Source organism: Urocampus carinirostris, chromosome 6 (assembly GCF_059441175.1).
Source record: "Urocampus carinirostris isolate Australia breed hairy pipefish chromosome 6, RoL_Ucar_1.0, whole genome shotgun sequence".
In the NCBI taxonomy this organism is placed as follows: Eukaryota; Metazoa; Chordata; class Actinopteri; order Syngnathiformes; family Syngnathidae; genus Urocampus; species Urocampus carinirostris.
Window position 1 is genome coordinate 2,546,578 of NC_142354.1, and position 14,673 is coordinate 2,561,250.

General features: G+C 43.9%; 1 protein-coding gene and 1 long non-coding RNA gene across 2 annotated transcripts in view; one reads left to right on the top strand and one right to left on the bottom strand.

The window, feature by feature from the left end:
• podxl2 (podocalyxin-like 2) overlaps nt 1–14,673 on the top strand; it is a 29,821-nt gene that overhangs the window by 10,115 nt on the left and 5,033 nt on the right. The window contains exons 7-11 of the mRNA XM_088337462.1: nt 1,902–1,976; nt 2,971–3,127; nt 8,766–8,827; nt 8,904–9,086; nt 9,319–9,516. Of these exons, the coding sequence (XP_088193588.1) occupies nt 1,902–1,976; nt 2,971–3,127; nt 8,766–8,827; nt 8,904–9,086; nt 9,319–9,516 (675 nt within the window). The remainder of the gene's footprint in view (nt 1–1,901; nt 1,977–2,970; nt 3,128–8,765; nt 8,828–8,903; nt 9,087–9,318; nt 9,517–14,673) is intronic.
• Nucleotides 8,654–13,294, bottom strand: LOC148363545 (uncharacterized). Its single transcript, XR_015850662.1, has 3 exons — nt 12,718–13,294; nt 9,296–9,521; nt 8,654–9,162 (listed from the first exon to the last, which is right to left on the bottom strand). It is a non-coding gene; the product is annotated as an uncharacterized LOC148363545 (long non-coding RNA).

Below are 14,673 nucleotides of genomic sequence, written 5' to 3' on the forward strand. Positions count from 1 at the left end.
CTTTATTTGACTTAAATGCAACACATGCTGTATGTCTCTATATTTGCTACTCTATATTAGCCTACTATCAAAATGACTTAGTGAAATGCAGCATATCCTGTGGAGAGTGGTGCACCATGTGACAATTTTATTGTAGGACACCTCCTCAAGTTTAACATCATTACTGTATTTAAAAATTACAGTATGTTTAATTTATCTGATCAAATGAAATAAATGCAATAGAGAAGCCTAACTTAAGATGTCATTTTCATTTTGAAAATGAAACGTGAACAGCATGCCCTGGGCAACAAAAAGAGTTTAACAAAATGTAGCATGCATTTACAAAAAATAAAACAATAGCCTTTTGATAAGGTAAAGATAAAAATGTCACATTCATGCAGTTAAAGTTGATTTCTGTGCAAATGTCAAACAAGCCAGTGCATTGGTAAAGTACAGCAGCATCCTCTTATCTTACTCTTTTGATACTAAAAGCAGCCATCCTCGGGCCTGAGCAACAAAACATAAATTATATCCTAAAATGTAATTCAAAAAGATATACTGACAAGAATCAGAATTCCTTTAATAAAAACACCTACTTTGTTACTAAACAGTGCCCACAGTCTGTTTAAGTGCAGTGGAACTTTCAACTGGGGCTCACTCATTGAAACTTGAGACGAGAAAGGGTCCAGACACAAGACAGAATGCTTCATACAAATAGAAAATCATGAAGGTTATAACTTAAACCAAATGAATAATGTGATTTAAATATTAAAATTTATTTTACTGGAAACCTCTTAACGATGACTATATACATTTACAGTACTTTAACATGTATCATATAAATATGCATTTTAAAATGTACTCGTACGTCCAGAAATGATCATTTATTTGACATAAAGGGGGCTGACGTAATTGTAATCTTTCTTCTACTGTTACCCAAAAATATCAAAAAGGCTGGGCAAAAAAATGAGATGCAAAATTGTGCAGTTTGGTAACTTTGAATCCACGTAATTTGTATTCTTCCTTGTGCCTTTTAGCACGTTTTTTGTTGCACTACCCTATACAGCAGAGGCGGGCACTCCGGTCCTCAAGAGACGCATGTCCTGCATGACTTGGAAGTTTCTCTGGTCCAATACAGGTGATTCCAATCACTAACATCGTAAACAAGCTACCATTAACTTGCCAACGAGCTGATAATTTATATTGCCTGAGCTGAGGAAGAGAAACCTCTAAAACCATGCAGGACACACAGCCCTTGTGGACTGGAGTGCCCATCTCTGACATAAATCGAAATCTAGTGGTCAAATGATAACATTGTGTTAAGGTCTGACAAACCTCCTACCATCAGAGGACCCCAACAGGGGTCCGAACTGGACACAGGTGTGTCCAATTATCACACACCTGTGTCCAGTTATCCGGAACCCTTCAAGATGATATTTTAATCTTCACATGCTGTTGAGTCATTGTCATTTCTGAGTTGTTCTGCCATATTCATCCTAGTTTTCATGTCATTTTCATTTCCACCTCAATGTTAGGTTAGTCTCTGTTTCTGGTTTCTTTGTCCTCTGCGTTTATTCATTTCCAGCTGCGAAGTTTCTAGTTTGGACTTTGTCAGAATCTGTCTTTGTTTCTGGCTTCTTGTTTGGAAATTTTACTAGTTTCTTTGTGGCCACTTCTTTGTTTCTACTTTGATCCTGGTTTTGTTAATAAATACAACCTTCTTTTGAGTACCCCTGCCTCCAGTTTCTGCTTCCCCCACATAAGTCCGTTCATCTACCATCAAATCATAACACATTGTGCTTTTGAATTTACCATTTCTTGGGAATCCTATGAAGACTCATCAATACATTTTTTGGTAAGCTTGCCAATATTGAAGTCTCAGTGAGAAATATTTGATGTTGGATTGTACACATTTGTGTCAGGTGGTGTGCGAAGACTGGACACAGCCAAGTGGGCACAGTTACATCGTCCTCAACATGACACACAATCTCAACTGTGTGAGTAATTTTCTGTAGATGAAAAAAACTTAAATGTGCAAAATTCTGCAGACTTCAGAAAAGTAAAGGATGCTTAGACCTCCCATTCCGGTTACAGTTTATTCAAACAATATGAGTATATGTGTTGCTTGATGGCTCAGTTTATATCCATGTATCTACATGAGTTAAAACATCGGGTTGATATTTTTGATTCTCACACTAGACATGGACGACTGTTTACGACAGGGAAGCATGCATGTTTAAACAGACTGGTATTATTTTTTATTTACGACAAGGTCTGACATACACCTGCACCATCCACATGATACGTCACTGGTGATCAACATTTTACTATTGGCATGAGGTGTGCGAGAGCACTTTTCGGAGGAAAACAGCACGGCGCCATTGGCCTTGTGGATCAAACATCTTTTAGTGTGCGCAGCACCGAGGAACACAGCCAGCTGCTCTTTTCCGCAACGCATGCCCTCCTAATACAAAACACTGTGAGTTTTAGCCCTGCCTAATATAATACAACATTTATGATGCCCTTCTAAAGAAGAAATTAGTCAATTTTTCGCCAAAATTATTAATATAGTACATAACAGGACCAAAATGGGTGGTTTGACAATACTCTTTTGAATATTTACTGCACACTTATGATATTTCAGTCTTTTCATCCACAGATTAAGTCCTCCATTTATGCATCCGAATTGAACAGCATTGGGAGTTATCTATCAAAAATGCCACGCTTTTCTTTCGTCGTCAATCTCAGGTCGCCCAAGTATCCTTTAACCCTCAATCGTACCCTCAATAGCTGATATTTGCACATGCATGCATGCTCATGCACATACACTTGAGAAACACTGTAAGAACAGCGAAATGCACCTACAGATTTACTTGTACACACACATTTGTATTATTTTTTTATTGGCAGTGTTCCTATGGAGCACACATAAACAAGTACCCTCAATAATTCACACAGTTGTGTGGGTGAATCTACATGTGTGATGTGCAGGAAGATTTCCGCGTTGATGGCGGGCTGCGCCTGCTCAAGACGATGGAGCGCCACTTTGCTCGTCGTATGAAGAGTTTCGAAGGATCGTGGACAATTTACCTAAGCAAGCCCACACACCAACAACAACAGATGCTTATATACGTGGCTTCTGAGCATGGTAAGTGAACACTCACCAACACAACTGACAAAAGGGGATTTCAAGAATCAATTGGTTTTAATAAGGGCAATTCTTCCTGTGACCTGTTGTCTTTATTCTGTAGATACTCAGGCAAATTATTTACGTTTTTTTTCATTTTCACCAGCAGAGCCAACCCAAGGCATACGTGAACTAAGCCACTGCTTTGTTCCTCTAGGGTAGGGGTGTCCCAACTTTACAGGAAGCGTGCCAGATTTGGTAAGCTGAAAATGTGTAAGGGCAGACCATTCAGCCTGGCATTCTTTGAACAGTCTTTAAAAACATTCACCCTCCTTTAAAGATATGCATTGCTTGGTGATCAGCATCGCAACCTCGTAGCTCACCTTTGGAGTATTTTCATTTTAATTGCGTGCTCTCGTGAAAAAAACGTTTCTGTGCCAATTAAGCAGCTTCCAGTAGCTTCACCTTTTCAAAGCGTTCATTTCCATTTTTTGGTGTCAGCAGGTTTCGTTTAGCAGTGCCTCTGGATATTATATTCCTTGAAAACAGCCACAACCTCTTGGCAAATTAGGCAGATGCACTTGTTCTTGATTTTGGTGAAAAAATACTCCAATTTACACTTTTCAACTTTCCTTTTTTTTCCAACAATTTCGGAAATTGTTTGGGCTTAAATTCTCACAGAAAGCAAAGCAACAAGGTGGCCAAATGGCACCTGCCATCATCTGCTGCAATGTTTTTTCTTCTTTTTTTGGCACAAATTTATTTTATATTATGTCAACATTACTGGCGCGCCACATATTATTATTTAATGACAGAGGCCGCAAGCCAGTAAAAATTCTATTACAGTGTCGTGATTGCCCAAGTGAAGTCACCTGGGGCAATTCGTTTGGCGCGCTGGAGCGCACTTCCTGATTGGCTGACGTTCTCCACTTAAGCGGTCTGCGTCCAGAGAGGATCGTCCGAGTGTAGTCTTTGTATCCCTGAGTGTTTCTCCAGACTACAAGGTACCCACGACTCCTCTTGCCTGATTCATGCCTGCCTTCCGTTTTTGACCCGTTTCGTTCCACGTTTTGCGACCTACTCTCCCGCCCCGGCCATTGACTTACCCGCTAAACCACGAGTGGGTGCGCCGGAGAAATTCTGTGGAGATCCCGCCCAGATCCGCCCCTTCCTTGTAAATTGTCTGCTGATATTCGACCTCCAGCCCCGCAACTTCGCGACCGAAGCGGCAAAAGTGGCCTTTGTAATCAATCACTTGTCTGGAAGAGCCCGCCTCTGGGGAACGGCTGCTTATGAACGAGAGGCGACGGCATGCACCTCTTTTAGTCTCCTGGCCCGAGAAATGACTAAGGATTTCGACTCTGGTTCCTCATCGGCTGACGCCGCCTGTTCGCTCATGAACATTCGCCAGGGGACACGTTCCATTGCCGACTACGCAATCGACTTCCGTACACTAGCAGCCCAAATTATATGGAATGAGGAGTCGCCGTTCGTCGCCGACCTCCACAGTTTGGCCGGTTACCTCAAGGATGAATTAGTATCCCACGCTCCTCCGGCAACACTTGACGAAGCTATAGACTTGACCGCCCGGATCGACCATAGGGTTCAGGCGAGACGCCGGGAGAGGTGAAGTCCCAGCCGATTCGTCACCAGGCCAGCTCAAGAAGCGGGTAATGTACCGAACCCCTCAACCGCGTTCACCACCCCCTATGAAATGATGGAAGTGGATCGCACTTCCCTCTCGGTCGAAGAACGCCAGTGAAGGCGTTCCGCACAGCTATGTTTTTACTGCGGCAGCGAAGTTCATAGAGTGGTCGATTGTCCGCTAAAAGCCAATGCTCGTCGGACCTAGGGGACCTCCGATTGAGCTCGGCTTTAGTTTCGTGCCCCAAGACTGATAGACCGGTCCTCCAGGCCCATCTCCTTCTTCCCGGTTCACCTCAGTCCTTTCCTGCCCTGATCGATTCTGGCGCTGAAACTAATATCCTTGATCTGTCCCTCACACGCAGAATAGGGATACCCGTGAAACCCCTTCCTAATCCGGTGTCAGCCTGAGCTTTAGATGGTCACCTGTTGGGCACCGTATCTCAAATAACGGAACCCATAGAATTACAGTTGTCTGGGAATCACCGAGAGAAGATCCGATTCCATTTACGTCACTCCCCGAGCCAACCCCTCGTTCTGGGCCATCCATGGTTGGTCCAACACAAGCCTCACTTTGACTGGCGTACTGGGTCGATACTGGAATGGGGCATGGACTGTCACCAAACCTGTCTGCGAGCCGCTCCTTACCCTGACCGTTCCACTTCCCCAAAGGCTCCACCCGATCTGTCCAAAGTCCCGGTTTGCTACCACCACCTACGGGAAGTGTTCAGTAAAGCTAAGGCCTACGACTGCGCGATTGACCTTCTGCCAGGGTCTGCTTCTCCTCGGGGCCGCCTCTACTCCTTGTCAGTTCCCGAAGTCCCTCGAGGAGCACCAAAAGCATGTCCAGCTCGTTCTCCGTCGTCTCTTGGAGAACTCTCTATTTGTTAAAGCGGAGAAATGCGAGTTCCATGCTGAGACTGTTTCGTTCCTGGGCTACATTTTCAGAGGGGAGCCTTCAGATGGACCCTGCCAAGGTATCAGCCGTTACCTCTTGGCCTTTCCCGGAGTCTCGCAAGAAACTTCAACAATTCCTAGGATTCACCAACTCTGACCGAAGGTTCATCAGGAACTACAGCTCGGTGGCAGCTCCCCTCACGGTCCTCACCAGCCCTAAGGAGCCGTTCCGGTGGTCCCCCGCGGCCAATGAGCCTTTCAACTGTCTGAAGAACCATTTCTCTACCGCTCCTATACTTCAGGTACCTGACCACGCATGCCAACTCGTAGTGGAGGTGGACGCCTCAGATGTGGGAGTTGGTGCCGTCCTGTCCCAGCGGTCGGACAAGGACCAGAAGATGCACCCGTGCACCTTCTTTTCGCGGCGGTTATCTCCGGCCGAACGCAACTACGATGTGGGAGATCATGAGTTGTTGGCCGTCAAACTGGCACTGGAGGAATGGCAGCATTGGTTGGAGGGGGTAACGGTGCCGTTCTTAGTTTGGACAGATCACAAAAATTTGGAATATATTAGAACGGCTAAGCGACTAAACCCACGTCAGTCACGTTGGTACCTGTTCTTTACCCGTTTCAATTTTACCCTGTCCTACAGACCCGGGTCCCGCAACGTAAAGCCCGACGCCCTCTCCCGGCAATTCCAGAAGCCAGATGAGCAACCTCAGGGCCCTGCAACGGTTCTCTCGGCCTCCCGTATGGTAGCGGCTGTTTCCTGGGATATTGAAGCCCGAGTCAGAGAGGCGCTACCAGATCAAGCCGGTCCCAGCTCCTGTCCCGAGGGCCGACTATTCGTCCCTGAACCCTTACGGTCCGGGGTACTTCAATGGAGGCACGATTCTCGCATGTCTTGCCACCCGGGGTCGGTTCGGACCCTCAGTTTCTTGTCCCGACGTTTCTGGTGGCCTTCCATGGCCAAAGATGTACGAGGATACGTATCAGCCTGTCAAGTATGTGCCCAGAACAAGGCCTCTCACCAACGCCCGGCCGGTCTGCTACACCCTTTGCTGGTTCCCCGCCGGCCGTGGCCCCATATCGCCATGGACTTTGTGACAGGATTGCCAGTATCTGAGGGGATGACAACCGTACTTACCATTGTGGACCGGTTCAGCAAGATGGTCCATTTCGTGGCACTACCCAAACTTCCCTCCGCCAAAGAAACCGCGCTGGCGGTTCAGCAACACGTATTCCGCCTCCATAGCATCATCAGGACATTGTCTCAGACCGGGGTCCCAAGTTCTCGTCCGGTTTTTGGAAGGAGTTCTGCCGTCTGCTGGGAGCCTCAGTCAGCCTCTCATAGAGGTTCCACCCTCAGTCCAACGGTCAGTCGGAGCGAGTTAACCAGGATCTGGGGACAGCGTTTCGCTGTATGGTCTCTCGTGAACCGTTGTCTTGGGCTCTGCAATTGGCATGGGTGGAGTATGCCCACAACTCCCTGGTTAGCTCCTCCACGGGAATGTCCCCCTTCCAGTGCGTATATGGCTACCAACCTCCTATGTTCCCTAGCCAGGAGGGGGAAGCCTCCTGCCCGTCCGCTAATGCTAACGCCCACCGCTGTCGACGAACCTGGGCTGGTGTCCGGGCTGCACTCCTCCGGGCAGGCAAATGATCAAGTAATAGTAATCTAATTTTGCTAAAGGGACCAGAAGTGTCTGGGTGACATTTACCTCGCCGCTAAGACAGGAACCTTCTTTCCACTGGGACCGGAAGCAGAAACGACAGAAGGACATTCTCTTCGCCCCCGGAACAGAAAACAAAGGCGGCTGAGGGGACCTTCTCCTTGCCTCCGAAACAGGAAACAGAAGAGGCACTTTTTCCTCACCTCCAGGACCAGGACCAGAAGCGCCAGAGGGATCTTTTCCTCACCGCCGGTAAAGGGAACGGCTGCGGCAGACAGTAATTTAATGCCACAAAAGGAACAGACAAGATGGACACTTACCGCTGGGTCTTTCTGTTGTCAGTTTATTCTATTAGTATTTGCAGCTGGACCCAGGTGAATGCAAGCATGTGTGCTAAACCATGGATGGTATTCATTAACCAAAACCAGGAACAACAAACTAAAACGAAACCATGTTTCAAAACAATTTGCAAAGTGAAATGTTGTTGTTTATTTTATATATTTTTCATGTATTTATTCTGAATATGCATCACAAACAGTGCAAAACAAAAGAAAACAAAAGAGCTTTTCAGAAAGGAGTGAGAAGAAGCATAACTTATTAGCTCTCACCCCTTTACAAAAACAAAACAACTATAAATACATGTGCATATATACACCGACATACATGCATATAAACGTATACAATCCTACATGTATATAAACTCATACAATCCCATACTTATACTTTCACATGGATAAATATATATATATATATATATATACACACATACACACACACACGAATCGATTCCCCAGCCATTGTTCATGTTCATTCTCCTTTATAACCACTAAATATCGTATTTTTGTACCTTTTCTTGAACTGATGGATATTTGTATTTGCTTCAGGTCCTCACAGATTGTTCCATAGTTTTGACAATGGCTAGAAATACAGAAACTTTTCAATGTTATTACGTTTAAGATTTTGAAGTTATTTCTCCCTCTTAACTCATAGCCACCATCCTGATTTCTAAATATGTTTTGAATATTTTGTGATAATAACCTTTTTTTTTTTTTTTTTTTTTACCTTATTCATGATAATTGCTGTGTGATATGATACAATGTCAGGAAATTTCAATATTAACAATTGACAGAATGAAATTGAATGGACATGGCATGAAATGACCCAGTGTGCTGTCCGAGCAGTCAATATAAAGTCTTGGGATAATTAGGAACATGTGTCAGGAGATCGGGTTTGTCCAGTTCCACAACCAGGGGAAGGTGGCGTTCCAGATCCTGACAGTTTCCCTTATAAGTTTAACAGAATATAAATACACTTAATTTGAGTTTAAACATAGTGTGTGTGTGTGTGTGTGTGTGTGTGTGTGTGTGTGTGTGTGTGTGTGTGTGTGTGTGTGTGTGTGTGTGTGTGTGTGTGTGTGTCTCTCTCTCTCTCTCTCTCTCTCTCAGGTATAATGTCCACCAAAGACCTGTTGAACTTGTTGGGAGAAATGCGTCTTAGTTTAAACAAGGTAACTCCTCTAGGTAATTCTCGTGGCATTATTTGCCCTAACTCTTTTGATAATCCCTCATGCCCCCTACACTTAGGTGGGCATCCAAGAGTATGGCCTGCCTTCCACGTGCCCGCCCCATCGCACTCCGTCTCAGCGCAGCGACTACAGCAAACTCTTTGTGGTCCTAGTAGTCATTGGCTCCATTTGCTTGGCCATCATCACGTCAGGCTTCATCTACATCTGCTGGCAGAGGCGGCCCCCATCCACCAAGACCACGGTAAGAAGAATATAAGGCATGGCTGGCCACTAAAGCTTGGGCACCAGTTATCACAGTTTAGATATTAACGAGGAACCTGCAAAAAAGGTTATTGGTGTGTCCTTTAAGACATTCAATCTTTTATTTTCCATGAACACATGACATGTACATAGTATTGTTTCAAATACTATGAGTGCACTTATTTAATGTTAGGTTCTGTTTCCTGATACCTTTGTTTGTTGTTGTCTTTTAGTTCCATGGCGAGGAGCTTCGCTTTGTGGAAAATGGCTGTCATGACAACCCAAACCTGGATGTTGCAGACAACCCGCCTGACAACCAGCTTGAAAGCCACCAAGAAGATGATGAACACAAAAAGAAAGAAAGGCCTAGCATCAATGGACTGGCGGCGGGAGGCGACAGCGTCTGCGGCAACAAAAACCCTCGATGGCAGGTGGGCTGCATAATATAATCAGTCATATGTTACTGTAGTGTATCGTGATGCATGGGAAAAGTTGATCAGATGCCCTTCAGAACGATATCGAGCATGCATGCTGGAGATAATAGAAGGCTTTATTGACTCAGCTCAAGTGGTTTGGAAGGAGATTTTCTTTCTAGTCAACATGAAGTTAAGGTCAGCGCACGAACGTGTCGTAGGAAAAAATGTCGCCCGCGCTTCTCAAAAATATTGGCCCCATGTTCTCTCAGCTCAGCCAACTGGCCAATGTCCCTGATGACTTCTAGATGGCCACCTAAATGATAAACGATGACAAACAAAGTGCAACCGTGTGTCATCTAGTCTCTTTTTAAATGCACCTGCTCTGTGATTACATCAAAGGTCTGTGAAAGGAGATGTTAGTGAAAAGACAACCTTATGAAGACCAAACAAGGTCTGGGGTAAAGTTGTGGAAACGTTCAAATCAGGAATGGGATACAAGCTATGTTCCCTCTAATTTTTCATGTATCTGAGCAAACACACAAGCTCCCTGAGCAAACTGAGGACTACTGTGAGCAACATCAGATATGCACGCTTTATTTTTAAATAAGTAATTTGGTCCACTTAAAAAAAGACAAAAATCTGAAAAATGGGATGTGTAAATGTTATACAGTATGTGAGAGTCCTGCTTTGGCCTGGCCGAGGGTCCTGTTCTGGAAGATATGAGACATATACACCTTTCAGACATAACATTTTGGTCACATTAAAACATTCACATTTTGCTCAATGATTTGTGCAAGCAATACTACCAAAAATACTACAGAAAGACTACTATGGAAACATTACAAAAAACACAGAAATTATACTACAAGAATACTACACAAATAATACTAAAAAAAATATGACAGAAAAAATACTACAGAAATACTTCTAGTTAAATACTACTGTTTTCTGAGGTTTGTTTTGTTTCTAGTTCTGAAAATGTCTACAGAAATACAACTACAATATTACGACCAAAATACAACTATAAAAATACCACATCAATTCCCCTACGAAAATACTACTACGGAAATACTGCTAAAATACTGCAGTAATACTGCTATGGAAATATGAAAACCGAAATACAATGTTTTGCAGAGTAGACCTTTCTCACTTGAAAAAGAAACCCACCCAATTTTCACCGCTTTTCCTTCCATTTGCACATACTCCGTCAACCATTCCATCTTAAAAGAACTGCATTTCTTTTTTACTGTGGCTTGGTGAGTGGATGTGTCGCTACCTATTCGTTTCGCCATGAAGCAAGGTTTATATTAGCATCTATTAACCCGCTATCTAACTTGCACAGCGCATATAGGCGGGGCCCAGACGCAAGCACCATCAATGCCATGATTGGTTTGTACCTTAAGTGAACTGTATCGTATCATTGGCTGGACACCTGTCACTCACTGAGTGAGAAACAAAAAACAAACAATATTATTGGGTGAGTTAATTAGCTTATTTTAAGTCTAATATTAGATATTAATTAATACATTATGTTGATGTTGTTTATGCGCTGGATAGATTTTCTTGTGCGCTGAGAACGTGCGGGCAGTGCGCAATTGCGCACGCGCGCAGCTTAGAGGGAACATAGGATACAAGACAACTTTACAACATTTACAGTCCTTCCTGAGCACTGTGTGAGCTATAATAGCACAATTAAGAGAGCATAAAACAAATGCAAACCTACAAAGACCTGGCCGTCCCTCTAAACTTTTGGCCCAAATATGTAAACAACCAATCAGAAAAGCAGCTGAGAGGCTGATGTTCACATTGGATGCATTGCAGGCATACACAACTGAGGTGGCACAATCTGTGCATAAGACAACTATTAGTCGTTCTCTGCATAAATCTGCTCTTTATGAAAGAGTGGTTACAAAAAACCTTTTGAAATAATTTCATTTAAAAAAGCCCATTTCGGAGAAACAAATAATATGTGGAACAAGATGAGACCAAAATTCAACCTTTTGGGCTGAATGCAAAGTGTTTGGCATAAGAGTAACCCTGCATATCACCCTGAAAATACCATCCCCACTGCAAACATGGAGATGGCAGCCTCATGCTCTGGGCTTGCTTTATTTTAGTTTATTAGAGTTAACGAGAAGATGGACAGAGCCAAATACAGGGCAATTCTGGCAGAAAATCTGTTGGAGTTTGCAAGAGACATGAGAATACATTCTAGCTTCCAACAGGACAATGACCCTAAACATAAAGCAAAATCCAAAATGGAATAGTTTAAATTTAACAATATAAAGGTGTTAGAATGGCCAAGCCAAAGTCTACCCTTCACAGCTATAGAGCATTTGTGGAAAGATCTGAAACAATGCTGTGCACAAAAGATCATGATCAAACCTTCAGGAACCTGTGCTGTTTTGTAGGGAAGAATATACAGTATTTATTTTTCATGATTTGCGGAGGACCTCCTCGCGGCCAGGGTAGGAATCCGGAGCGATCAGGGACTCTCCTCGCGGCCGGGGTTCTCCTCGCAGCTGGGGTAGGGAGCCGGAGCAATCAGGGACTCTCCTCACAGCCGGGGACTCTCCTCCCAGCCGGAGCAGGGAGCCGAAGCAGCCAGGGACTCTCTTCGCAGGGGCAGGTTGCCTAAGTGATTGGAGACTCCCCTTGCAGCCAAGGAGGGGGGCCAAAGCGGCCGGAAACTATCCCCACAGCCGAGGATTCGCCCCGCAGCTGGAGCAGGGAGCCGAAGCAGCTGGGGATTCTTCTCGCAACCAGAGCAGGGAGCCGAAGCAGCCGGGGACTCTCCACGTAAGGAGCAGGCCGCCGAAGCAATCAGGGACTCTCTTCGCAGCTGTGGCAGGGAGCCGAGGCGGCCGGGATCTCCACGCAGCAGAGACAGCCGGGGTAGGGAGCTGAAGTGGCCGGGAACTTTTCCTCCTAGCTGGGGACTTTCCTCGCAGCTGGAGCAGGGAGCCGATGGACTCTTCCCACAGGGAGCAGTGGGTGCTTCCCGCTCGGTCCTTTTGAGGGTTGGGTAAGTATTTTGTAATTTGCAGGAAGCAGAAAAGGGTAAGGTGCTCCAAAACAGATTGCATTTAATAACAACATCTTTAATAAAGTAAGAAATAGTCAAAAACAACAATGACATTTTCAGAACTAGAAACAAAACAAACCTCATAAAGCAATGGAAAAAGGTGATAGTGGAAAACGAAGGTTGTAAATTACCCGACAGTGAGGTTATGCGGCCATCTAAGAAGTTTTGGAAAGTTTCAGATTGTATCGGCGACGTCGGCTCCGTGCGGGGAAGCGGCAGTCAAGCTAGCTTCGGCTCGGACGTGACTCGCCTTCACTCCCCGCAGCCGCTTTCTTTCCTGCTCGTCGACCGTTCGGCTTTTGGTTGACTCTGCGGCGTCGAATCGTCTCTTCGCTCGTTTGAGTGTGCTTCGTTAAGAGCGAGTCGCCATAACGCCAAAAGCGTGTCGCCACAACGTTAAAGACCGGCCATTGTTGACGCTGGCAAACATGGCGGCGCTACTTGTATAGCGACCAACAGTCGGGGAAACTAAGTCCGGCGAAAATAACAACTTGAGACTCAGAGGGCGATTGGGTGATGCGACCAGCGGACGGTGCCGTAAGAGGAACGTGAAATTTTCAAGATGCCGAGCAGAGATAAAGAACTCGAGGAAATTAAAAAGTCACTCGGCTTTTTAATGGATAAAATGGATATCGTCACCAGACAACAAGACACAATTTTGAGTTTAATGGCAGAAATCAAAGACCTAAAAAACAAAAACATGGAGAAAGAAAAGAGGATTATTGCACTAGAAGGACGCGTAGCAGATCTGGAACAGTATACCAGGATAAATGACATCATTATCACCGGTTTGGACATCAAACCTCGGACCTATGCCAAGGCTGTGGCAAATACAAATATTGCAACAGATGCTGATGAGGATTCAGCTGAGCAACAGGTCATTGCTTTTATGAGTAAAAAAGGCATATCCATCAATGCTGAGGACATAGAAGCATGCCACCCATTAACAAGAGGTGACAACCGACCCAAGGCGACCATCGTAAGGTTTGTTAACAGAAAACGGAAACATGAAATCCTTAAGCAAGGAAAAAAACTAAAAGGGCCTAATGTTTATTTAAATGAACACTTAAGCAAAAAAAACTCTGACATTGCAAGACAGGCTCGATTTTTGAGGAAAACGAACAAAATACTAGGAACATGGACTTCAAACTGCAGAGTATACATAAAGTTAAACGGCACTCCGGAACAAGCAAAAATATTATGGGTTCGAGAAATGCAGGAGCTGGACAGATTTGCCTGAAGTGTAACAATGGCATCCTGGACTGACAATATGGACACCATTATTACAGATCACAATAAAAAAATCCATCATAAAATATTAGGCCATGATTTACCGGAACTGAGCATTGTTAATCACACTGACTCCAATAATTCAAGATTAGATGACTTCGATCCTGACCACAAATTCATATCAGCTAGCTCAGACAATTGCAAATATTATACTGGAAATGAATACAATACCTTTGTTAAATCTGAAGACAAATTCTCAATAATACACTTTAACAGTAGAAGTATGTACACAAATTTTGATGACATCACTGAGTACTTACAACAATTTGAGAACCCGTTTAGTGTTATTGCAGTTTCTGAAACGTGGTTCAGTGAGGGAAGGGGTGTAAATTTTGAATTAAATAATTATAATCTGAACTATGTAAATAGAACTAACAAAATAGGAGGTGGAGTAGCTATATATGTGCACAAAAGATTAAAATCGAAAATATTACAAAACATGTCATTTGTCATTGACGATTTACTTGAATGTATTACAATAGAAATTATAAATGAAAAAAGGAAAAATATCATAGTCAGTTGTGTGTATAGAACACCGGGCTCAAATCTGGAAACCTTCACAAACTGGGCTGAAAAAACATATTCAACAATAAGCGCCAAAACACTATTCATTTGTGGAGATTTCAACATCGATCTAATTAATCCAAACAACCATAAAAACATTGATGACTATATTAATATGATGTACAGTATGAGTTTGTACCCAACTATATTAAGGCCTAGTAGACTCACTTCACACAGTGCAACACTCATTGACAATATATTTACAAATAATATGGAATTTACAAATGTCAGCG